The following is a 24,380-nucleotide window of genomic DNA, read 5'->3' as shown; positions in this document are numbered from 1 at the left end:
ATCATTACCATCATCATTAAAACAATTGAGCTTTTATATTGCGCAATATCCACTAAATGTGCTAAAAGCGCATTACAAGGGGTCCCTGACCAATAGCAACACGTAACATGTAGAACGAAACATGACGCCTGAGGCGATATTACGCTGTCAGACGGCCAGGTACTCATTTTACACCTGAGTACGGTGAGATGATGTGAATAATGAGCATTTTCCAAGGACTCAACTATGCGCTGAGCGAGGCACGAACCGAAAGCGAGTGTCATACCACAAGACCACATAGCCGCATCATTATGCCTAGAAATACATTTGACCATTCAAATACTGTTTCAGTACCTTATTGTTTAATTTTTTTATTTTTTTTCAAACTTAATCTGGAAAACCGTGGGTTCTCTATTTGGGGTTTGCTGTCAAGCGCTAGTCCGATTTGGTCAAAATTTGGCACATGGATCGTGGAAAATCGTTCACAGAATAAGGATTAGATCTAGATTTGATTGTGGAATCGTGTATCTATTATTGATTTTTATTTATTTTTTTTCGTAAAGAAAAAAACCCCAGTTATTTACTAGTCTAGTCGATGTTTTGTTTATCAAAACGGATGAGTTTTACAAGGGAGTCAGAGTGGTGTTAGACCAGTCTAGTCGTGTTTTGGCTACACAAGGGGTGGATTTGGTAACTTTTGAAGTCGAAATTGGCAACGAGGAACGATTCTTGCTACTTTCACTTTCACTTTCGTTTCCACCCTCACTAGAACCATCATTGAGACAAGACAAGCTCTCTACTCTACTGTTAGTTCACGTTGATCTATAGATCTATTTTCTGAAGACGTTTTGCTCTGAGTTTCTCTTCATATTCCAAATTTGCTGCGACTGTAAAGGAATCATCGGGATACTCTAAATTGAAAAAGTAATTAGAATTAAAGATGAACTGAAAATGGGATGGAGAGTAGCGAGCCAGAAATCAACAAACAGCATGTTTTACTGGATATTATCTAGTAATGTCTAAAGTCTTATTATTATATCTAGACCTATACTTATTATGTTGCTTGAATATTAATATTGGCGAAAGAGTGAGGGGGGGGGTTAAATACAGCCCAATCTGTGTAAGAGTAAGAAGCAACCCAATTGGCACCGAGAAAGGAAGACCTTCCGAAAGTTCCTATCCTAGCGCTAGATAGCATTTCTTTCAATGTGTATATATTTGTGAGGTCCTACTTCCAGACAGAGGGTACTTGTATCAAGATCTGGACACGACAATCTCGACAGTTTATGGCTGGCGAAGGTGACCAATGAAGCTCCGGCATCTTGATAGTGGAATTAAATAATGGAGTTTTCCACCAAGCCCCGATAGCAAGATATAAATCTTTAAAATATAAGTGATATGAGGAGTGGAGTGGTCTGACTGTCAAGGCATAAATTATTAAGAGAAGTGAGTGAGGAAGAAAGAAAAGTATTCACTACTTTGAAATGAATTCAAAGAGAATTAAAGGAATGATAATCTAATATTAGAAGGTAAAGTTTTTCTAAGCCTACCAAAATATAACAGGAGTGAGATGAACCCCGTTCTTACTAAAATAAAACTTTAATAAAATAAATGTGAATCATCGTTAGGTGACAATAGTTTTTGTTTGTTTCTTTAAATAATATTTTGATTATTAATAATTACATAAAATTTATGCAAGTCAAAATTGTGATTTTAGTAACTATCAACGGGTAATCTAATCCCGCTATATTTGACGAGAAAGAAAAAATCATAGATCAATTGGGTCCAGATAGAAAGAAAAAAGAAAAGTCTTCAAAAGTAACTGTCAATCAAAGTAACTGTGGTATAAATTAAAAGTTTTTCTAACAATGTTTCATGATGTCCAAGTAAAATCAGGATAAATATAAATAATTTTAAAATTACATATTCTGATAGTGTGAGACAGGCAACAATCCTTTTACAGTCCATAGTAGGGGTATGAGCTGAGTCAGTATAATATGGGCAAAACAGAATTTCTTCTGAACTCTTTTTCTATTTCTTTATCAGTTCCATCCTCTGCCTACTGCCCACATTGTGTCGTCCTCCCCTCTGTATGCGCACGCACATTTGAGTTTTGAGTCCAAATAGCCACAGGAGACTATTCAGACTCGAGTCCGAATCGCCACTTCGGAGAAATATTCTGTTATAGACAAGTTTTCATTCTTCGTTAAGGAAGGGTCATAAAGTGCACAGCACATGATTTTTTATGTATGCATGCCCTAAACCCTGCTGAAACATGTTAGATAGATATGATTACCGGTATGCATAACTATTTATAGATACCTATGTGAAATCTGTCTTGATTGTGCAAGCTAAAAAACGCTTGTTTGTCTTTGGTTTGTGCCTGCTCATGATGCGTTCAACAGCTATGAACAAATTCCAAATGCAAAAGATACTGACACCATTATAGGTTTCAGAAAAAAATCCATAGAAATAAAACTTTTGTTTAAGTTTGGATTTTAATGATTCGTGTCTCATTTTGGGGCAGCGTGGCTCAGCGGTACGGTCTTTGCTTCGTACCCAAAAGGTACCGAGTTCGATCACCGCCTCGCTGTGTGGCCTTGAGCAAGTCACCTCGCCCTAGCTCACTTTGCGGCGCTGCACAGCGGCTGGCGCCTGGGTTATTCCAGTCTTCCCTTGGAATAGACCCTAAAGACAATTTCCCCTTGGGGATGAATAAAGGGAATTTTTTTTTTTTTTCAAAAGGAACTACACAATAGTTTGATGCTGTGTGTGTTTAAATCAGTGCCAATTTAATATCTCTAATGATTGTGGATAAAATAGCTATAATTTAGCTTTGGATAATAAAAAAATCAGTATTGGCAAATCAAAATTCTTTTTCCAGCTCATGGTTTTTAACTTTTAAATAAAATTAAATTCAGGCCAAAGTTTTATCCTGCATACCTTAAACCAATTCCAGGAAAATCCTCACTGAAATGTCAGCAGCCATTTTTTAGCCACTTTTGAAAACGAAATGGTGGTCAAAACTGGAATTGTGACACTTTCAGGTCACAAAATCCGTTTAATGTGGAAATTTTTTTGCCTTTAAACTATCATCACTTTCCTTCTGATTAACTGTGGGACCTTAGGGTAGAAACTTATCCAGGTGGATTCCACCTTGCTTATACTTTTATTAAGTGCAGCTTTGTGGTCGAGTGGTATGACACTCGCTTTTGGATCAGGAGGTCCTGGATTTAAGTCCTGCTCTGAGTGGCGCATAGTTGAGTCCTTGGAAAAAGCTCTTAGTTCTTATTCTCTCACCATACTCTGGTGTAAAATGAGTAGCTGGCTGTTAACAGGATGTATCGTAGGGGGAAAAATGGAATATCGCCTAACACTAACAGGCACCATCTCTCATCCTACATGTTAAGTGTTGCTCTTGACTAGGGACTACCTGTAAAGCGCTATGGACACATTTAGTGGATAATGCATTATATAAATGCTCAAGTTTTTTAGGGTTTTTAAAAAAATGATTGATCTATCTTCTTTTTTTTATTTCATTTTATAAAAGTCAGATGGGGGAAGAACACAAGACTTCATCAAGGAAGAAGGTGAAAAGGAAAAAGACTGAAGATGGAGAAGTTCAAAATGAGCCTGAAGACAGTGTTTGTAAAAGAAAGAAAAAAGACAAGAACGTTAGGAATGGAAACAATGACTTGTGTCCTGGTGAGGATGAGAAAAAAACTAAAAATGCAAAAGTCAAAGCAAATCAGAAAATGGATAAAAATGATGACACAAGTGATAAAGACAATGAAGAATATCAGCTGTTGATTTCAGATGTGTCCAAAATGGTGACAGAATTGTTTGATGGCTATAAAAAGGAAACTGGAAATGGTCAAAGCAAAAAGTCGAAGAGCAAAAAGAAAAAGAAAGAAGAAACACGCCAGGAAGAAGCTGACAATGGACATGCAAATAATCACAAGATTTTCAATGATGATGACAATGATTTAGCCTCGAAGATTGTAAATGAGAGGGATGAAGAAAATGTGAAGAAAAAGAAAAAATCAAAAGTAGAAGTAGAAGAGGGTGTACTCAATTGCAATATAAATGACAAAATTAACAATCTTTATTCTGAAATTAGCGACTGTGTAAAGAAAGGAAAAAAGAAAAGGAAAGAGAATTCAGAGTCATTGGATTTGGACAAGGACAGTGAAAATCAGACAAAAAAGAAGAAAAAGAAATCAAAAAGAGCGGAACAAGAGTCTGATACTGTTATCAATGATTTGCCTGCTGCCAATAATTGTGAAATGGATATGGTCATCGTTGATAAAGCTGATGAAAGTCAAAAAAAGAAGAGAAAAGGAACAAAATATCATGATATCAATGTAAGTCATGCCAGTCAATATGATATGAATTCTTTGGATGACGATAATAGAAAAAAGAAGGAAAAGAAAATGAAAGTAACTGAAAATAAAAATGACACTGTTATCAGTGATTTATCTGCTGTGAATTCTTTGGATGAAGATAGTGTCAATGATAGTCAAAAAACGAAGAAAAAGAAGAGGAAAGGAACAGAAAATAAACATGACATCAATGATGATATGAATTCTTTGGACGACAGTAAGAGAAAAAAGAAGGAAAAGAAAACGAAAGTAATAGAAAATAAAACTGACACTGTTATCAGTGATTTATCTGCTGTGAATTCTCTGGATGAAGATATTGCTAATGATAGTCAAAAAAAGAAGAAAAAGAAGAGGAAATCAAAAGAAGTAAGAAATGAAATGGGCACAGTTTTAAATAATTCACTGGATGCCAATCATTGTGATAGGAACTATGTGTCTGATGAAAAAAGGCAAGCAAAAATGGCAGGTGAATTGGAAGGGAAATATATTGATATCATGGTCAATAATGTTGATGACGCTACTGTGAAAAGTGAAAGTGCTGGAAGAGAGAAAGGGAGAAAAAGAAAACATAAAGGTCCTGAAGAGTGTGACAGTAATAAATCTTCACAAGAACAAATGATTATGAATGCCAACTGTGAGTCTGAGAAGAAAAAGAAGAAAAAAAGCAAGAATGGAAAAGATAAGGATAGTGTTGTCGAATTGGGTCAGTTTAAACATGAAAAGGCAACTCAAAAAGATAGTGAAAAGACGGAAAGCAAGGGTGAGGAATCCGAATCTGAAAAATCAATGAAAAAGAAAAGGAAAGAAAATAATATAACAGTTCCCTTCCAACAGACTTTAAACAGCCCAGTTTTTGAAAGTGAAGAACGCCAAGAAAAATTCAAAAGATTATTGGGCGGGAAGAAAAACACTTCAAATCACCTTTTGGGAATCACGAAAAACTTGTCTAATAATACATCATGTATTGAAAATACAGTAATAAATGATCGGGATGTGTCATCACCCGCTCTATCAGCAGGTCAGTGGAATGGAATGCTGTTTGAAAGTTCAGAGAGACAAAGTAAATTCATTCGTCTTTTAGGTGGAGCCAAATCTTCTGTTGAAAAGAAAAAAGGTATATTTTCACCTGGGAGCACCACACCAAAAAAAGGTCTTTTTGGATCGTTGGTATCAAAGACAGACTCAAATGGTGCCGGTAAGGCTTTAGGGCTAGAGGCAGCTGCTTCACTAAACAAGAATCTGGAGGACGATTACAACATGGCTTTGTCTAGAAGGCTCAATGGGGCAGGGAGTTCTGGACTTGGTTTTGTTAAAGATCCAGCAGAAGGAAAGAAATTTCATATCAATACAAATGTTGTAAAATCAACTAAATTTAGTGATGATGAATAAATGATAATGTTTATATAAAAGATTGAAATGTTGTTTTCTTGAGTATTGAAAATACAGATAACCAAAGTGATCCGCTTTCTGAAAATATGAAATTGTTTAAAATTTAATGGCTAGATTAAAGGCCAAAAAGGATATTGCAAAAATCAGGCGCACAATTACTTAAACCGTTTGAAATACAAACTTTTCGAAATTTAATTGTGTGCATTCTTAATATTGTAAGCTTTCAATCTTATTATTGAGAAATTAGGGAGCAGGCACCAATGTAAGATAAAGATCTGAACAAGTATATATGAATATATGAAATGGTGTCAAAAGCAAGAAAGAAAAATACAAGAAAAAAAACAACTTTATTTTTTGGGATGATTCTTCTCGTGTATTTTTTTTTCTTGCTTTGTTGGCAACGTTTCATACACACTTGTAAAGATCTCAATCTTATATTGTAATCATTTCGTGGTTTATTGTCAATATGTTACAGTATTTACTGGGTTTTTTTCACAAAATAACTATGTATTCTTTAAATTTCATTCTGCGGTTTTAAACTTGTTATGATGTTTAACAGTTAGTTAAAGTTGTTTTTGTTTTTCTTTTTCCCCATCAATGTGTACTAATTTGCAGGTCTAATAACCCAAATTGTTATGGACCCATTGTTTTAATGGAAATACCAACACAAAATATTGTCCATGACAACAATCAAGCCCATAATTCTTTTGGTTATAAGACCTACGAATATGTGCACCTAGTTTTCTAATCTTGTTGATTTAAAGTAGTCCTTCAGAGCCATTAGGCCCATGGAGTCAGAGTTTATCCCTGTTACTATAGTGTGAAACGGACAATACTAATTATTTGTTATCCATTGGATAGGACACTAGTCTATCGCAAAGTATCTTCCTCCAAACATAATAGACCCAGTCACCCTATCCCTGCTGGATGGACAGAGTGGTCAGAAAAAAATCTTGACTTCACCCAAGATCGATTTCAGTCCCCTTGCACGTGGTGTGAGTGCTCTACCGACTGAGCTATCAGTATCAGCACCTCCATTTTGTTGATTTGGCTAATTTAACAAAGGTTTCCACTGGAGAGTTTTCTGCCTGAAAGGCCTGTACTGCCTATGTGCTTGCCTTTGTCTTGAAACTTTTTTTTCTATCAAATTAGTGTATATTTTTTAAATCTCGTTTGATGAGTATGACCTCTTCTGTCACCATTGTGAGTGACTTGCCTTTGATTATTATGCTGGCAACTGTAATCCTGATAAATCGGTTTGTTAATAATGGGAAGATATAAGAAATCCAATGTCTGTCCTGGCCACTTCCTTTGTTGCACTGTACTTTGGGTCACTTCAGGCTAGGAGGATTAGGATAGATTGATGCTGGTATTTACTTCTGTTTTGTAATTTTTAATATTATAGAGATTGGGAGAGGAATTAGGAAAGGAAATAACTTACATATTATTCTTTCCCCATTTGTCATCTCTCACAGTAAAAAATAGGATTTTACAGTACTGGTAGAAAAAAAGCACAAAAATAGAATTAGTGATCAAAATACTTTTACAAATTAATTATTCTGACTTTTATTTAAAAAGTGAATAATGAAAAAAAGTATTGGCTATTTCAATTTTCATAGACGCCATGGAATCACAAGAAAGCTAATTAAAGACTTGAATTCATGATGCTATCGGTCTTGGTCACCGGCCATATGTAGCTTCCATCTAATGTCTTTGCTTAATGTAGGTGGGATAAACAAAACAGGGTCTGAGGAAATACAAACAAATTAAAGGTTAATATATAATCTTGCCCACCCTGCCCATGGGTATTTCTCATTAAAGGAGGTTAAAAATCAAACTAATGCTGAAAGAACCGAAGCGGTACAAGCCGATTACTTATAAGTATTGTCGCCATCATCCCCTAACAAAATTAATAATTCTATAACTATAAGTGATTGAATATTTTCCAATATTTTAGTCATAAGATAATCGTAAATACTGAAAAGCATTTTATAAAATATTAACTGGCTGGGTGATATCTGATCTATACCTTGATTTTTGAAGTTGATATTATTTATATCGTCTAATATCAATTATAATATTACTGGTGCGGTCTTGTTGCCCACCATCAGAATTTGAGTTTGTTATGGTTTTCATGATTGTATGCATGTTTTCAAAATCTAACCAATTTTGGCGGCTCTCTATTGTACACATGGGTAAGGGTTGGCAGCACTGCCACCCCATTGGTGTCTGCAGCGTAGAAAATTATAAGGCAAAGACAATAACATCAGACCCTGGCTGCAAATTTTCATGACCAATGAATTAAATAACTATTGAAAGGCATATTAAGTTATGAACATAGTTTTTACCCACTTTTAGTTATCCTTAGGGCAGAAAAAGGATCCCTCCATCACTACTTACCTAATTTCGGTACTTCATCCTGAGTCCTTTGGCGTTGCTGCATGGCTGTAGCGATAGAGTTGGCTGTGGTGTTAGGGCCTCGGCTCTATATTGTAATGGAAAAATTATAAACAGCGGTCAGGGGATTACATTTCTTGAAGTACCAAAATAACACAATTGAGTGAGACTGCCTCAGCTATGATATCTCATTAAACAACTTACAATATTTTGGATTGGAGCAAACAGTCAGTCAATAAAGAGGGCTGAAAATAACCCTATGGGTGGAAATCCGCCAAAAATGATGGATCATGTCTGCCAACCAGTTAACCTATCCCACTTTTTCAGCACTACTACAATGATCACTCCCATATCATCATCTTTACTACCACTGCATCATCTCATCATCACTAAAACAAGGACCAACATCAAATCATCCTCATCCTCAAGTATCACTATCACCACCACTACAACATCCACAATTACAACCTGACATGTTAAATTGTTGAGAAATTACAAGAAATATAAGTTGCATAGTTTAGCACTTATTCTTGATGAGTTATTGAAGTAAGCGAAAGTCAGTCAGTGTTATGTTCGAATCATAGTCATAAATCCTCTATACTGTAATGCCTTGTTCCTAAAATAAATGGTCAGATCCTACAAATAAAGAACAAAAAATCCATCCCTGGGCAATCTGTCTGGATAATGGAGACACCTAGATTGTGGAGTTCCAGAATAGAGAGATTGACTGTATTTATTTCATACCTATGGGATGGTCATTAACGTCACTCAACATCGAAAAATGTTCAAGTTGAACAAAATCTAACCATCTGTCTTGGTAACTATACTGTGTATGGACAGTTGGGAGGGGGGGGGGGGGGGGGGATGGTAGCATGGTTAAAGTGTATGTTGATTTATTCTTTTGTTTGTTGTTAATTTGCAGTAGCTGATATTGAGTATGACATACATTGTTGTTGTGGTTGGTGTTCATGTTGTCAGTCCATATTTGCGAAATGGAGGCCTGGATAATATTAAAGAAGTCACTGTACATTTCTTGCAGACAAAACGCTTTCTCGTCCAAGTTGAACTGCATCAATGCTTTTAGTAGGAGGTTTGTCTCTTCTGAAATAATGACGAACACAAAAAAGTCAATTAATTTATCAAAATCACATTGAAATAATATATTCGCTTCTTAATCATTTCTAAGAATCAAATAGGTCCATTTAAAGCGAACAGCTCGGGACAATAAACGTTTGTTGATTTAAATCTAAATTGACTTTATTTCTATAACTTGCTGAGTCTTCTATCCCCCCTTTATCTGTTTTTCGAGTTGCTTTCTGTCTTAAGACCCCAAATAAAAGCAAGAAACTCAGCTGGTTTTAAATATTCACTCACCCAGAGATAAAGAAAACAAAAAATAAAACATTGTCACTGGTCACATACCATTGTCTTATTCACTACAAAGCCATCCAGCCATGGCCTGAGCAAAACAAAATCACCTCATTCGAGGACAAGGAAAAGAAAGCCACATAAAAATCAATAGCAGATGTAGAGGGAAAGATGAAACACTTCTACCTCAACACCTCATTATTACCTTTGAGGCCATCTACGTATTTAATGATTTTAGCCAGAGCTTCGATCAAGGCAAACTCTTCGTTAGCACTTCCTTCCTTTAGGCTCCACTTGTTGCTGCTCCCTTTCTTTCGAGATTTACTGCAGGATAAGGTAAAATATGAAAAATTAATTGACAGAAAATAAAAACTAGAAACACAAACACAATGGCATTATTGCATAGATAAGCAAACATGATACCAATCCTGGCATATCACAGTGTGTATTACAAGTGAATACTTTGCTGCCATTATATAACAGCTTCAAAAAGTAACAAAATACTAAACACAGAATGATTTTGGACTCGAACCCCATTCAACCAATAACAAAAAACAGTTCAAATGTCAATACATCAAGTTAAATCCAGATAGACTACAAAAAAGTCCTGGCATGTCTTGACGGGAAATACAATGACGACATGTTAACAAATTGAAGCATTGAGTTGTTAAGACTGGCCCCGCATTCTTTTTGCACAGCTTGCGGCCACAAAATTAGGGGAAATGTTCTGATTTGCATTGCAATCGCAAAATCTGCACGTTTTGCAAATTTTTGACAAATTTTTTGATTCTTGTTTTTAAAATTCGGATATGACCTTCTATTTAAGTTAAATAAAAGGTCATATCCGAAATTTTTACTTCTTTATTATCGCAATTTCATTGACAGCAAATTTTTCATTGTAATTTTGTTTTCCCAACTTTGTGCCTATTTCCAAATCAGCATAATTTCTGGCAAAATGTGCTATTTTTTGTCCCATAATTTTGAGTTTGAAATTGTGTAATTGCATGTAGTTAGTTATTAGTTATCACAACATATTTAGAACCTGAAAAATTTACTTAATTTCTTCTGCAAAATTCATCATTTTCTTTGCAAAATTTTGAAATATTTTTTGCAAAAAACCGCAGGGTCATCTAAGAGCAGACTAGTGCTTGATAGGGTGGACTTTGAAATAATAGATAAATTTTAATGTGGAATGTAAAGTAGGGATCGACGCTGTGTGTAGTCCATATGACAGTAAAATGTCTTTCCCAAGGAATAACAATCTACAATACTGGCATACACAAGTAGAATGCAAATGTAGCAAAGTATGTGAAATCAATCAAATAGGGCAGTGAAATCACATGCAAAATAATGAATGATTAATTATCCACTGGAGGAAATGTACTGCTTGATATGAATAGTGTCATACATCTATCTGTTGAAATTCTGCTACTGCTACACTCACATAGTAACTTGTTGAAAACAAGGAACACATCTAATGAAATCCCTTGGATGTTCAAAGCCCTGTGTACTCAACACCAGGTTGGATTATTACTAATCTGACTGTATCCGATCACCAAAAAGACCATTAAAAATAAAGATTGCTCCAATTACCCCGTGGCTTTTGAAAACACAGTAGACCTGGAACTGTTATATGTTTGGTGTGATGACACACTGGCTCCTGTCATGCTTGTCGTGTCTGAGAACAGGTCAGCCTCTGCATCATTGTACTCAGATATTCCCTCTGGACAAATAAAAACATATAAAATGATTTCTGAAAAATTCATATCTTTAGGTTTTCTATTCCATGAAAGAGATTTATGAATGTTTCAAAATTTGATACATTGATTGGCTTGCCTGGACCGGGGATCAAAACCTCAGTCCGCCTGATGACCAGTCAGATGTGCTTATGACAGAGGTTACCCCATAGTTGGAACAATTTAAGCCAATATTCTTCACAAGGGTATGTGTTCCGCTGGGACCCTTTGCATGCATCACAAAACACAAACATTAATCAGTAGACAAATACATAAGAGTAGCTCCATTTTTATTTTTAAAACTTAAAGTGACAAATTAAGGAGCAGACACGGGTGTAAGATTTGAAAAGGTGTGAATGAGTATGAGACAGTGACAGACAGAGCAGAAAGAAAAATAAAAGATAAAAACCATCCCAAAATATCAGACTGACTCGACTGTGGATTGAACCTCGGATTGACTCAACAAAAAACAAAAAAAAAACAAATACTTTTGCAGAAAAATACACACGCTCAGATTCCATGGCAGAGATCACTGGCCGGGACCTGGGCAAATAAAATTGTTTCATTCTCAATCAAAGTCAGAATCTGGTAATTATTTATTATGCAGCTATGCACAATGAGCATGAGGAACTCATAAAACTGTGCTATATAAATGCAAGATGGTTTTAAATAAAGATAACTAATTTACAAATATTGGAATAAATGACTGACAGGGAAAAAAAATATCTTTCACAACAAAAGACACATGGTTACATTCGACTGCCTCCCTCGAGGGTTTTTGGTCACATTTAGGTGCCTCCTTCATGGAAAAAAAAACTCTAGCAAGGCTCGAGGCAAAAGTAAGTCAGTCATCTAACTTCAGAACCAAGCAAGATAGCCACAAGAAATGGACAAATGATAAAAGTAATCCCCACAAACCTCCTACCCAGAGGAAGGCTAGATGACCATCATAACTTGATGAAAATTAGTAGGTGGAGCATTTGTACATATTATGGCTAGATACGATCATAGAGTTTGGTTAGATGAGGTCATGGACAGTGGCTTTTATGGTTGTGGCGAAGTATTCAGCCATCTTAAACTCGTGACAAGGTCTAGGAGATTGTATCCTGATATAAACAGCACATTGGTTAGAGCCCTTGGAAAAGAAACTCTCATAAATATTCCGCGTTTCATTGCATACTGGCTTTTAGATGGAGATCTCCTTGTGTCAATTTTCCCAAAAGTAAATGGGTTTTTTGTCTTGTATGTTAAATAATAACAAAGAAAAATAAATATGACATGTTAATAAAACAGGGATAAGTACTAAATATATGCAATATCTATTAGTACTTGCAATATCTATTTCGCACTTGGCTTCTGAAAATAAAACAAGCAAACAAAAACCCTCTCACTCTCAGCGAGTCACTGGGTCAAAAAGACCCAGTGAAGAATAGGGGTATGGCTAAACTTTCAACACTATTTTTCTATGCAAGACAAAATTAGTCTTTTCCATGACAACATCATAACTACAATTTGAGTGATAAAACGTCATAGAACGTTATATTTAAACTTTGATATTTTAAATAAACACAGTAGCACCTCCGATTTAAACAACTACCTAAGATATAAGCAATCAGCTCAAATACATCAAGTATTTTCAGTTTTTCTCACTTCAACATTCTTCTTAACAATTTTATGAAGTGATGATTGCAGTTGATGAATTTATCTTAGGTGAGCATCATATCAAGAGTAACAAGCCTGGCCCCCCAGGAAAACGCGACAGATGCGGCCGCATAATTTGCCACTTACTGCAATGCGGCCGCATAATTCACCTTTTACCGCATAATTATGCAAAATATGGTTTTTAGCGTGAATTTATGACCATTGTATGAAGAAAAATGAAACCGAAAAAGTCTGACGATGTTCCCAAATACATGACAGCGACTTCCCTTTAACTTTCAAGGGAGGCTATTCCAATTCCAAGTGTACGATTTGATTTGTCTTCTTGAGATCTAACCAAAACCAAGTGATCACTGCCTTTCTCTCGCTAACCGGCTAAACATTGCTATGATAGATATGCAGTGAAACGCTGGTGATCCGAAATGGAAGGGATTATTGACTATGTTTTTTTTTGTTTGTTTTTTTTTTTAATTTTTTTTTGGGGGGGGGGGGGGGAGGTTGGGGTGTTTAATAGCAAAACATAGATGCTAAATTTCTTCTTGGGTTAACCAATTTCGGTTTAACAGTTTTTCACTGTACATTGTTTAAGTCAGGAGATCCTACAAATACATTAATATGTAGTATTGGTACCGCCAATACACACCTGGATGGAGTGAGGCTCTAGTGGAGTGCTACATTTTTGGCAGACCATTTCTGATGAAGTGCCCGCTTTGGCTGCTTGAGCCAAGTGGTACATATAGACACCACGATCAACAGCGCTGATGCTGAGCGCAGCTTTTCTGTTTACAATCTGATATTGTCAGACAGGCGCAGGAGTCTTAGCACAACGTCTCTGCGACATCTAGCTTTTCTGTGCTACAACAAAAAATTAAGTTTAGAATTTGCGTTGTAGTTCTTTAATTTTGAATTGGTTAAATGTACATAAATCAATGGAAAAATTTAGACAGCGATTTATTACTTTTTTCTTGTTTTGCATAATTTGTAATTTCCCTTTTTCCCCCCGCATAATTTGCAATTTCCCCCGCATAATTTGGGATATTTTTTTGCATATTTCCGGGGGGCCAGACAAGCAACTAATCAAGCAATTATTACTTGTCAACTTTACCTTGGAGAAATCAAAATAAATTTTCTATCACTTAACTTGCTCTTAAAACTACTTTATTTATTTCATTATGTAATGTTGAGAGACTCACCTAACATCAGTCTGTGTTGTTTCTCCTTTTCTGTCCTCACAATCTCAAGTCTATTCTGGTGTCTTTGAAACAATTCTTTTTGGTCAATGAGTAAGCCTTTGTGTTGGTCAAAGCTTTCATTTAAGGCATCCAGGAGATGAGTTTCTATCAAATCTAGATGACTATGACGATGCATCTAAGTACACATTAAAAATAGTACAGTTAATATACAAGATAAACCAAAAATGGCAAAAAAAAAAGAAAAGAAAATTGATGGGCCGTAACAAATAAAAAAAGTCACTTTTTAAAATGTCATTGGTACTGAGTTCTCAGAACCTTAATCAAAATCCTTAACTCAGCCAATTGAAGTAAAAATTTTCTTTTTTTAAAAAAGACCGTTTAACTTGATAAGAGGAGAGGTCTAATTAATACAAGTCTAATGATTAAAAATAAGTCAATCATTGGGCGTTATAATCATAGAGTCATAATAGAGTCACATAGGACTAACAACCTTTTAATACCCAATATAAAAGGTAATACAAAATACAGCATGCATAAATTGTTATCATGATATTTAGATAAATAATGCTTGAGTCTTCAAAAACTGAAAATGAAAATGTATTTACCAATCGCATAGCTTCTGACCAATGGGAGCCCTGGATGAGACAAACAATGGCCTCTTCAGGATTCTGTTAATAAAAAGAACAGCTAGATATTATGATTTAATAATAATAATAATAGATGGCATTTGTATAGAGCATTTTCAAAATCATAAAATTCTCAATGCACTTTACATTGGTTGAAAAAAAATATAGTTTTATGCTTTGAAAATATGTAAATGTAACCTATCATTTCAAAATAGCATCATGTCCAGATGAAACAAAAGTTGCCAAAAAGTGATTCCAAAACAAAATTGAAAAAAAGCTTATTTTACTGCACAAAGATGCGATTATGTAGGACTTCCCTCTCCTAAATATCGAATTTGCTGATGTTGGTTATAGTTTATGAAAGTTTGCTTTAAAAATGCTCTGGAAAAATGATGTTGCTCAAATCAAGATTCAATTCTTTGCTCTTGGATATATATACCACTCACTAAATTGAGAACAGACGATTAAACCCAATCAAAGCACTGAATTGATCACTTCCCTGTCTACTGATCTTTCTTTTCCTTCCTATATAGTTTGCATAATTTCCTATTTTGAATTGTCAACATACCAAGCCATAATCCTCAAGGACTGTTGCAGTTAAAGTAAATAAGATTTTTGTTCTTATAACTTTTCGAAACTCAATAAGATCAACTTTTAGCATCTAAACTTCCCTGACATAGTATTACCGTTGATACAGTGAGTTTTAAATGAGCTTGAATTCTTACAGGAATTATAAATCCAATAATATTTTCAAAGAAATACTGTTACATTCCAAAACAAAATTGAAAAAAAGCTTATTTTACTGCACAAAGATGCGATTATGTAGGACTTCCCTCTCCTAAATATCGAATTTGCTGATGTTGGTTATAGTTTATGAAAGTTTGCTTTAAAAATGCTCTGGAAAAATGATGTTGCTCAAATCAAGATTCAATTCTTTGCTCTTGGATATATATACCACTCACTAAATTGAGAAATGACGATTAAACCCAATCAAAGCACTGAATTGATCACTTCCCTGTCTACTGATCTTTCTTTTCCTTCCTATATAGTTTGTATAATTTCCTATTTTGAATTGTCAACATACCAGGCCATAATCCTCAAGGACTGTTGCAGCATCTAAAAATCTCTGTCTTTGTTTAAGCTCCTCTACAACACCATGTGCCAGTTCAGACGTCTGATTGGAGGTATAGTTCAGCCGTGCAGCCATACAAAACACCTGTCGCCAGTCATAATCTGACCTAAAACAGTCCAAAGCAAGGCTCCATTCCTCTGCTTTCACAAACATCACTCCTGCTTCATCATTACGATTCTTACTCTTGAGGTACTCACCATACAATGAGGCAAAGTGCTGAAATATTTGTAAAAAAATTTTTTACTATAAAAAAACACCCAAACTACTGACATTGTTTGCATATTTTTCTTTTCAAAATCAAAATGTAAAAATGAGATATGAGGAAAAAAGGAAACACCTGTAATTAACCATTTGTCTGTAACAGTGGAGAGCCCAACAGTGGCCAGTACAATCTCATTGGAAAAAAAAAGTTTTTGGTATTTGGCACATTCAAGACGTTGATCCCACCATATTCATAATTTTCTGTCACTCAAAAATCTTGTTATAACTCAAATAAGACAATGGGGACTCTAAACATAATTTGCATCTTATAATATGATTCTATTTATTAGTCAGGTTTTATTACAAAAAAATATGACACAATTTGAGAATAATAATCATTGTTTTCAATGTTTACAATTGTTTATAATGTTTGCGACACAAAAATAATATGGGATCAATGGGAGTAGCCATCTTCTTCCGTTCTATAACCATTGCACATTAACCATTGCACATTCTATAGCATTGCTAAGACTTGATGAATAGATTGCATATTCAATTAGCTTTTGCAAACTGTTAACAGTCTTTATGGAATAATTAATTGGTTCAAATGTTATAAAACATTTCACTGAAGTTTCAGAATTGCCCTCATATCTCTTCGTGTTCCAATTTTTAAATCATAATAAGGGGAGATGTATTTTAATAAAAGAGGAACTTAATTTTGTTATAGCTTTTTGAAGAACATTCTAAATATGACCACTGTGTTAACAATACAAACCTGGAAATGTTTCTTGTTTGTCTTGTAAAGCCGCAAAGCCTTTGTGTACAGTTTGTGCTCACATACAAGAGCTACACTCTCTTCAAAATGGTCTTCTGTAATTATTTTGAACAAAATAAATAACTAATTATATTAGTATTAGATCATGTTTTCATTTTTTTCTCTCAGTAGAGAACATATAAGAAAACTTGAGCCAAAAGAGGAAAGAGAGATTTTTGTTTTGCTTTTGAGAGGCTGTACAGCACTTGCAACAGACATTGGTCATTTCAAACCTAAGGAAAGAGAAAAATAAATAAACATCGGAGCAGCTGAAAACTTCACACCCTAGGAAACCTTTTTTAAAAGATTAAATGGATAGTATTTTGCTTGTTTTTAGGGGTTAATGGTACTTACGATGCTTTTGGGTCATTTCAGAGCCAGTATAAAGGAAAATGATAGAGTAGTTAAGAGATTTAGATCTAGCTAGCTATCAAGCAGTAAAGAAAAACATAAAAGACAAAGGAGCTAGTTAAATAGAAATCAGATATAATAGATCATAGAGCAAAATTTCTTTGCAACTAGTCTGAACCCACTGGAAAGTATTACCAGGACACTGTTAAAGGACCTCTACCAAATGGGACACAATCAGATAGATAAAATGAGATAATTATAATTAAAAACCTATCAATGACAGTACGTAATGAAGGAATGATATTTGAGGAAAAAATATCTCTCGTGCAAAAAAATAAATCCATTATAATATTTTCCTTTCACATAGACTTCAGGCAGTGCCTAGTTCGTAGTCCCATTCCAAAAAGAAAGACACAAGGCCATATTATGGGAAGGACAAATGATTTAGAGGGATAGAAGAGACAGAAAGTCTATGGACTGATGAAGAATTAACCGATCCATCAAAGGATAAATTATTTTCTGGAAAATTTGTATTTCTGAAGAAAAAATCAAATCAAATTTCACAAAATTCTTCAAAATGAACAAAACAAATGTTTATGGATTCTAAAAATACACCATATTCCTGCTCACTCATTTGAAATGTATGTATTAATTTGCATATGAATTTTGAACCAAGACTAATATGTAGGCTTGCATACCATGTAAGTGATAAATAAAACTTAACTGTCTGCCCATTTTAAAAAATTAATGATGGACTTGATAAATTTAGCTTTGAAAGCCAATAAGCATAATTGCTCATTTAGTGAAATCTTGGGTGACAAAGATTACAAAAATCTGGTCTCTGTGTAGTGTGTCCTTATTTCAACCATTTTTAAAAACACATAAATCCTCCTTCCCCCTCTCAAATCATAAGTGATATTGTACCTGGTTTAAGTCAATAACGAAAATTAAAGGAGTGCTGGTATAAAAAGGGTGACTAGCAGACATCTTACACTATTTAAAATTAAAATTTGGATCCACATGTTTATCTTATGATGCGTTGTGAAGGGCAATAAGTATGAGGAAACTGTTGACTTGTGCTTTAAAGATGTATACTTATCGGAAATATTTACACTTTAAAAGATATAAAGTGCAATAGTGTAAGAATGCTTATAGACAATCATTGTTTTTGTTTTTTTAATGCGATTAGATTCTTTGTAAAGGCGACTATTAAAAAAAAAAAGTCTATGCTCATGTGGTATATTTCAACAACCTCATTAATTCATTACATTTGAACACTCTTTATTGGGCGAACAAATCAGTTGGATTTCAACACTCACCACATTTTGAAATGTGCTCCAGGGCAGAGCTATATTTTTTCAGGTGTTTATCAATGGTGTAATGTCGATAATTTTCCTCTAGGTGTCTCAGTTCATTTAAAAATGGGATGTATTCCTTTGGATCCTTGATTTACCAAAATATATTCAAAGAAGAAAAGAAAGTATAAAATTTATATGGAGCACAAAAATGAAGCAAACCCATTAAGCATAAATACAAATGACTACAGTTTTGTTTATATTTACCTCATTTCATTGCAAACAATGACATGAACTGAAATTAAATAATTGACGATTAAAATGTGGGCTTTACACAAAGGGTGAAATGATAGTATATAATGGGCCATTTACCTTGGGATAGAAAGGCCTTCTATTAGATTCGAGTTTTACTTAGGGTTTTTTTTTCTCCAGTGACCCCACAGTTTTGAAGGCAATGTCCAATCTCAAACCCATTCTCAATGCAGTGCTACCTCTGAACTCAGTGAGAAGTGCAACTTTTTATGTTAAAATGTCAAGCATGCAGCTTTAATGACATGTCAAAAAAAAGTCTAGAAAATTTACTTTAAAAGCAATATACACAGAACTGCTATCCCACAATGCTATTAAAGCAGGTTAAGACTTTTTAAAATCTGGATTTTGATAATTAAAAAAAACTATCATTCTCATCTGTTCATTAAAATAAGAAGACATTTAATAATGCAATACCGTATCCCATGGGGGCACTTATGGATATTTTGTGGTCTTATAATATCTTGGAATAGTGGGGAAAACAATAATAGTCTCTTTCAATTTATTCGATATTATTGTGGTGAATATCTAGTTTTTTGGGGGGTTATTTTGTTTTTTATATCGCAAGCTGTGGATCTACTCGTTTTAAGTGCTTGTAAATTTTAGTGCACTTAAATAAAATTTTCAGTTTTCAAAACTCATTGGCAGTATTGCATGGATTTTAATCAAAATCAAATCTAGATGTGTGCATCTGTGTTCTTGTGTGGGAGTATCGTATTGGCATTTGACTTTTAAAATTTATTCTTAAGGTTTGTTAAATGGCGTCCTAACACTGCTTATGATCAAAACAATGACAATACGCACTGGACAAAGAAAATGTAACAGGTAAACACTTTGTAAACAGGAGAAATACACATTCTTATGGTGTTGGGATGTGTCTTCTCTCTGGCACCGGTCTGCACCTTGCACTGTTATATATTCACGAGTCTTACCACACCCCCATTTTCCGCCATCTTGAAAACCCCAGAATAACGGCACCCCTGGATAATTACATTAATTTCCATCCTGGGGGGATGTCATTATCCAGAGGTTGCACTGTAATGAAGTTTGATAGAAAATGCCACAAACAACATTTATAAATAATCAATTAGTCAAATTCCATATGTAGTAATCACTAAATCATCTATAAAAAAAAAAAATCACAGAAAATGAGATTTTAGAACAGCTGTCTGGAAGAAGAAATAAGATAACACATAGGTATCTATCGTTAGCTGTGCGTTGTTGTGTGTGTGTGGATATATTATCCTTTGCTGTGCATTTAATGACCATTCATGAAGGAGAATGAAAACCTATGTAAGACGAAAACTTGTATGTAAAAGACTTCTTTCCCATGCCCATTTGATTCCACCTTACACAAGTTTGATTGTATTATCATCAGTAAGTAGTATTTTCACATGAATAACAAAATGTGTAACCTTCTGTGACTGCTGTGCGACCATCATGACAAGATCAAAGTTGTAAGTGCCTAGAGCCACCTGATACAGTGTATTCACATCAACAAGTATAAGCAGGTACTTCAAGGCTTCTGAGGAACTACAGCTATCATTTTCTACTTGACGACCTGCAATTGAATAAAACAGTATACACACTGAAGGAAATGTAATTCAAATGTTGTGAGAGAATCTGACAGTGCTTCAATAATTATAAATCATACATGAAAAAAAAATTGCCTAAAATCTTCTTTTTCTTGATTTAAACTGACATACTCGGATGAATTGAGCATATTGTTGGTGATCCAAAATATCCAAAAATTACAGAGAAAAATTATCTTATATCCCTGATTGTAGTGCATCTTTAAAGATCTCAGTATTGCTTAAAAGCTTGATATCAGTAGGTAAGTTTCAAAATGGAACATATTTAGAAGAAAAAACAGTGAAGATGACTATCAACATTTGATAGAGTAAAAGTGAAAGTTGGGTGCACTGACAGCTTGGTTTGAATTTTATCTCTTTTTTTTTTTAAACCTCAGGAATGAGAGACACCCAATGTTTGTCGTCACTTTGCCATTTTAGGCTCATCTCCATCGTATACGTATGACAATAAACATAGGCATAGGGATATTGACCTTAAAAAAAAAAAAAGAATTTTATCTGATTTCAATTGGTATTGAGTTATTGGCATTTCTATTAGACCAGTTAATGCTTTGTTTTATTTTTTGACACTATCTAGTCTTTCTCTCCTGACAAACTGCTAAGCCACATTTTAACAATAAATATATTCAACTTCATTCTAAAACACCTGTTAGAAAACTTAAGGTATAAAAAGAGACCTGAAAGTGTGATAGTATAGATAGTATGGTAAGGACATCAATTTTTTAACATTAAAATAGTTTTAAAATTTAACAGCGCTTTAAAATATAATAAACAACATCAAATCTATATTTCAAAATTAAAACTGAAGAGGCTCAACCATGTGACTATGATCCATCTACCCAGGTATATGAGGATTATTTTTTTATCTGTCGCTGTCAGCAAAGCGTTATGTGACTAGGTGGAAAAAAAATGTCTTATTCCACATACAGACTGTTCATTCAATTTCTTTCCAGTATAACAATGAGCATGTTTCGTTTTTTTGAACATTTTTATATTTTATACATGATATGAGGCATTTAAAGAAAACAACATTCTTTTTTAGATTGGTTATATTAATATTCTTATCCAACCTTGAAGGGACCAGATTTTCAGCAAAGCTTGTTCAAATTCTGGTGAGGTCTTCTTGACATGAGCAGTGAGAACCGACAAAAAATATCTGAAAATGTCAACATTCGATATTTGATGATTATGACAATGAAGCTATATGAATGTTATATTTTTAGATAGAGCAATCTGATGTTATAATCCTTATCAAACTAAAAGCACAGGTGAAAACTCAAACAAATTTTCAAAAAACAAAAACACCCAACAAGGAAGCCTATACATTCAGATGGGTCCTTTGGATAAATTACTATCCCAAACACGTCATTAGTCTAAGACAGGCATGCCTCGTCTAGTCAAATTTCAGGACCATTTTACAGATAAAAGCTCAAATTTCAGGAACAATACATTGGACAATAGTTAAGTCTTAACTTAAGAATTTTTATAGTGCAACATCATTAAACATGCTCAAAACGATTTACAAGGGATCCCTAGCTCAGAGCGGGACTCGAACTCTGGACCTTCTGATCCATGGCGAGTGTCATACCACAAGACCACAAAGCCATCTTAAAAGTAAATAAAACATCTAATATCAGGAGCATAATATGGCTATAATGGTACTAGAGGTAGTATCTACCAATCTGCTTGCAAAACTTTAATCAAAGGGGTGGGGAGGTTAGAGAGAGAGAGTGAGAGAGAGAGAGAGAGAGAGAGAGAGAGAGAGAGAGAGAGAGGGAGTGAGAGAGGGAGGGAGGGAGAGAGAGAGGGAGAGAGGGGGGGGAGGGGGAGAGTGGGGAAGAAAGAAGAACGGGTGGAGACGAGAGGAAGGGCGGCGAGGAGTGGTTTGGGCATGGGTGCCACTGCAAAAATCTAAACATCTCTGTCCCTGATAATCAGGGATTCCCATCCCTAAAAGCCGGGTCAAGGGACTGATGAGGCCCTGGCAGGGTGGAGAAGCAAGAGTTCATCTGGGGGGATCAAAGGAGTTCACCCCCCTGCTGAAAATGGATTTTGCAATTCTATAAGTGTAAAGCATCGGTGCCTTTGAGAATAAAAAAAATATAAAAGGACTACCAAAATGATTAGAGGCAGCATTCAGTAATATCTAGGTCAATGAACCCCTTCCCTTTCCTTTTACAACACATTATTTTTCTGGAACAACAGGTATTCTTATTTTCAAATTTCTGTGACAAATCCGGAAAATATGGGACGGTAAGCATGCTTGCTAAGAGTTCAATCACTCACTTGTCTTCTCCAAGACGTTTAAAAGCTGTCAAAAGTGTATTGCAGATTAAATCTATTTTAGAATGGGAACCATCATGAATTGATTTCTTATCTTCTCTTCCATGTTGATATGATGCTGTATACATAGTTTTGGTGATGTCTTCCTCTCTAGGGAACAAAGAAAAATATTACAGAATTTAAAAAAAATTTAATGTAAAAAATGTGTGCAATAACTATCGCAAACAAGAGAAACATATATCAACAAAAGAGCTATTTAAAAAAATTAAATCTATGATAATAAAAAAAAAATTAACTTTAAAATTTATTGAGCAAATATCTTGAAGAATAAAAAAAGGCTTAAGTAATTTGTATCTCAGCTATCATAAAACATAAAATGTATGATAAGTACCTTTGAGTTTCCGGTTTCCAATGATAAGTAAAAAGAGGATGTTTTTTGACACAATTTACAGTAACCTTCCTTATTCTTTGTTAAAATAAGCCAATTATTATCCCAAAAGCATACTCATAACTCAAAATAGCACAGCTTCTCTTTACTTACACCAATTCTGTGATAAATAGGTTCAAGAACTGGACAGAGCCAATCTGGTCAATAAATGAGTCAACATTGCTCACAAAGTTGTCCGGATTATGGTCGAAGAAGAGATTTAAGTTGACCCTGTGTTTCCTCATCAATGAAAATGCAGCCTTGATCTGAAAACTGGAGGAAAGGAGGTGAAGAAAAAATCAAATCAAAATACACACTACACTAACCCAATTATAAATTTAATAAATCGGAATGGATTCGTTATATTTTGTGCATTTCAAAAATCTTATATCTATATCAAATGTCTGCCAGATCCCCTGAATAAATTGACAAAAATAAGGCAATCGAATATCACAAAAAGTAATTCACACTAAAATGAATAAGAGAAGAAAAAGAATTCAATTTTATATAAACTGGACTAATAAAGTGTGTAAGTAGGGGTGTTTATGTACAAATGTGTGTGTGAGTGTGTGTAAGTTAGTGAGAGAGAGAGAAAGAGATGTTTTGTTTTTGTTTTTAAGGGCTTTACGGCGCTTGCAACACATTTAGGTTATATCGGCACCAGTAAAAAGGAAGAAAATGGGATAGTAAAAAGTTCTAGAATTACAATTAAAGCACCCAAGAGAAAGTAAGACAAAGGGGAATGGGAACAAATAGGGATCAGATGTAGATTCCAAGAGCATACCACCAATGTACTTAGTTTGAGATCACCTATGTCTCATCCGGACACAAGCACAAAATCCAACAAAGAGGAATACACTCAAATGCTTACATTATACATTAAAAATAACCAATGTAATAATACATAACAGAGAGATGATTTACAAGGAAAAAAATATCATCTCCCAAAACAATAACTATGCATTTGACTGTTTCCCTCTCAGCCAGGACTCCGACGAGGGCCTGGAAAAAACCAAGTAATCTCATTCCAAGACAAAGACAGAAAGCTTGTTGGATGAGATATAAGGGGATAGAAGACACAGTATGTACCTCCCTGCCCGCTATGGGAGGTCAGGATCCCCACCCAGGGAGAAAGAGAGAGAGAGAGAGAGAGAGAGAGAGAGAGAGAGCGAGAGAGAGAGAGAGAGAGAGAGAGAGAGAGAGAGAGAGAGAGAGAGAGAGAGAAAGAGAGAGAGAGAGAGAGGGGG

At 34.7% G+C, this 24,380-nt stretch overlaps 2 protein-coding genes across 5 annotated transcripts in view; one reads left to right on the top strand and one right to left on the bottom strand.

Annotated features, from left to right (window-relative positions):
- The first annotated feature begins 594 nt into the window (after nt 1-594).
- Nucleotides 595-6,312, top strand: LOC144966543 (uncharacterized). Of its 4 annotated transcripts, none has more exons than XM_078903190.1 (2): nt 595-785; nt 3,530-5,770. In XM_078903190.1, the coding sequence occupies exon 2, from the start codon at nt 3,534-3,536 to the stop codon at nt 5,748-5,750; it is 2,217 nt and encodes a 738-aa protein (XP_078759316.1). In that variant the 5' UTR covers nt 595-785; nt 3,530-3,533; the 3' UTR covers nt 5,751-5,770. The 4 variants fall into 4 exon arrangements, with proteins under 4 accessions (XP_078759316.1, XP_078759314.1, XP_078759313.1 ...); XM_078903188.1 differs by having other exon boundaries at nt 744-903; nt 3,530-6,312; XM_078903187.1 differs by having other exon boundaries at nt 769-991.
- Nucleotides 6,313-7,291: 979 nt separating this feature from the next.
- LOC144966542 (putative elongator complex protein 1) overlaps nt 7,292-24,380 on the bottom strand; it is a 39,339-nt gene continuing 22,250 nt past the window's right edge. Inside the window, exons 18-31 of the mRNA XM_078903186.1 lie at nt 23,248-23,406; nt 22,710-22,856; nt 21,494-21,579; nt 20,247-20,392; nt 18,547-18,670; nt 16,838-16,932; nt 15,814-16,077; nt 14,709-14,771; nt 14,104-14,278; nt 11,109-11,238; nt 9,721-9,839; nt 9,094-9,248; nt 8,151-8,235; nt 7,292-7,497 (exon numbers count right to left, since the gene is read on the bottom strand). Coding sequence (XP_078759312.1) covers nt 7,418-7,497; nt 8,151-8,235; nt 9,094-9,248; nt 9,721-9,839; nt 11,109-11,238; nt 14,104-14,278; nt 14,709-14,771; nt 15,814-16,077; nt 16,838-16,932; nt 18,547-18,670; nt 20,247-20,392; nt 21,494-21,579; nt 22,710-22,856; nt 23,248-23,406 — 1,828 coding nt within the window. The 3' untranslated portion in view covers nt 7,292-7,417. The remainder of the gene's footprint in view (nt 7,498-8,150; nt 8,236-9,093; nt 9,249-9,720; nt 9,840-11,108; nt 11,239-14,103; nt 14,279-14,708; nt 14,772-15,813; nt 16,078-16,837; nt 16,933-18,546; nt 18,671-20,246; nt 20,393-21,493; nt 21,580-22,709; nt 22,857-23,247; nt 23,407-24,380) is intronic.

This window comes from Berghia stephanieae, chromosome 2 (assembly GCF_034508935.2).
Source record: "Berghia stephanieae isolate SIO BIC M18660-M18661 chromosome 2, UCSD_Bste_1.3, whole genome shotgun sequence".
Classification (NCBI taxonomy): domain Eukaryota; kingdom Metazoa; phylum Mollusca; class Gastropoda; order Nudibranchia; family Aeolidiidae; genus Berghia; species Berghia stephanieae.
This window is presented reverse-complemented; position numbering and strand designations above follow the sequence as displayed.

Bases quoted from the DNA above. Each gene is read 5' to 3' on its own strand.
- LOC144966543 (XM_078903187.1), top strand. From the start codon at position 936: ATGGAGAGTAGCGAGCCAGAAATCAACAAACAGCATGTTTTACTGGAT. The intron at 992-3,529 runs GTAATGTCTAAA...ATTTTATAAAAG, and splicing joins GTTTTACTGGATATTATCTA to TCAGATGGGGGAAGAACACA.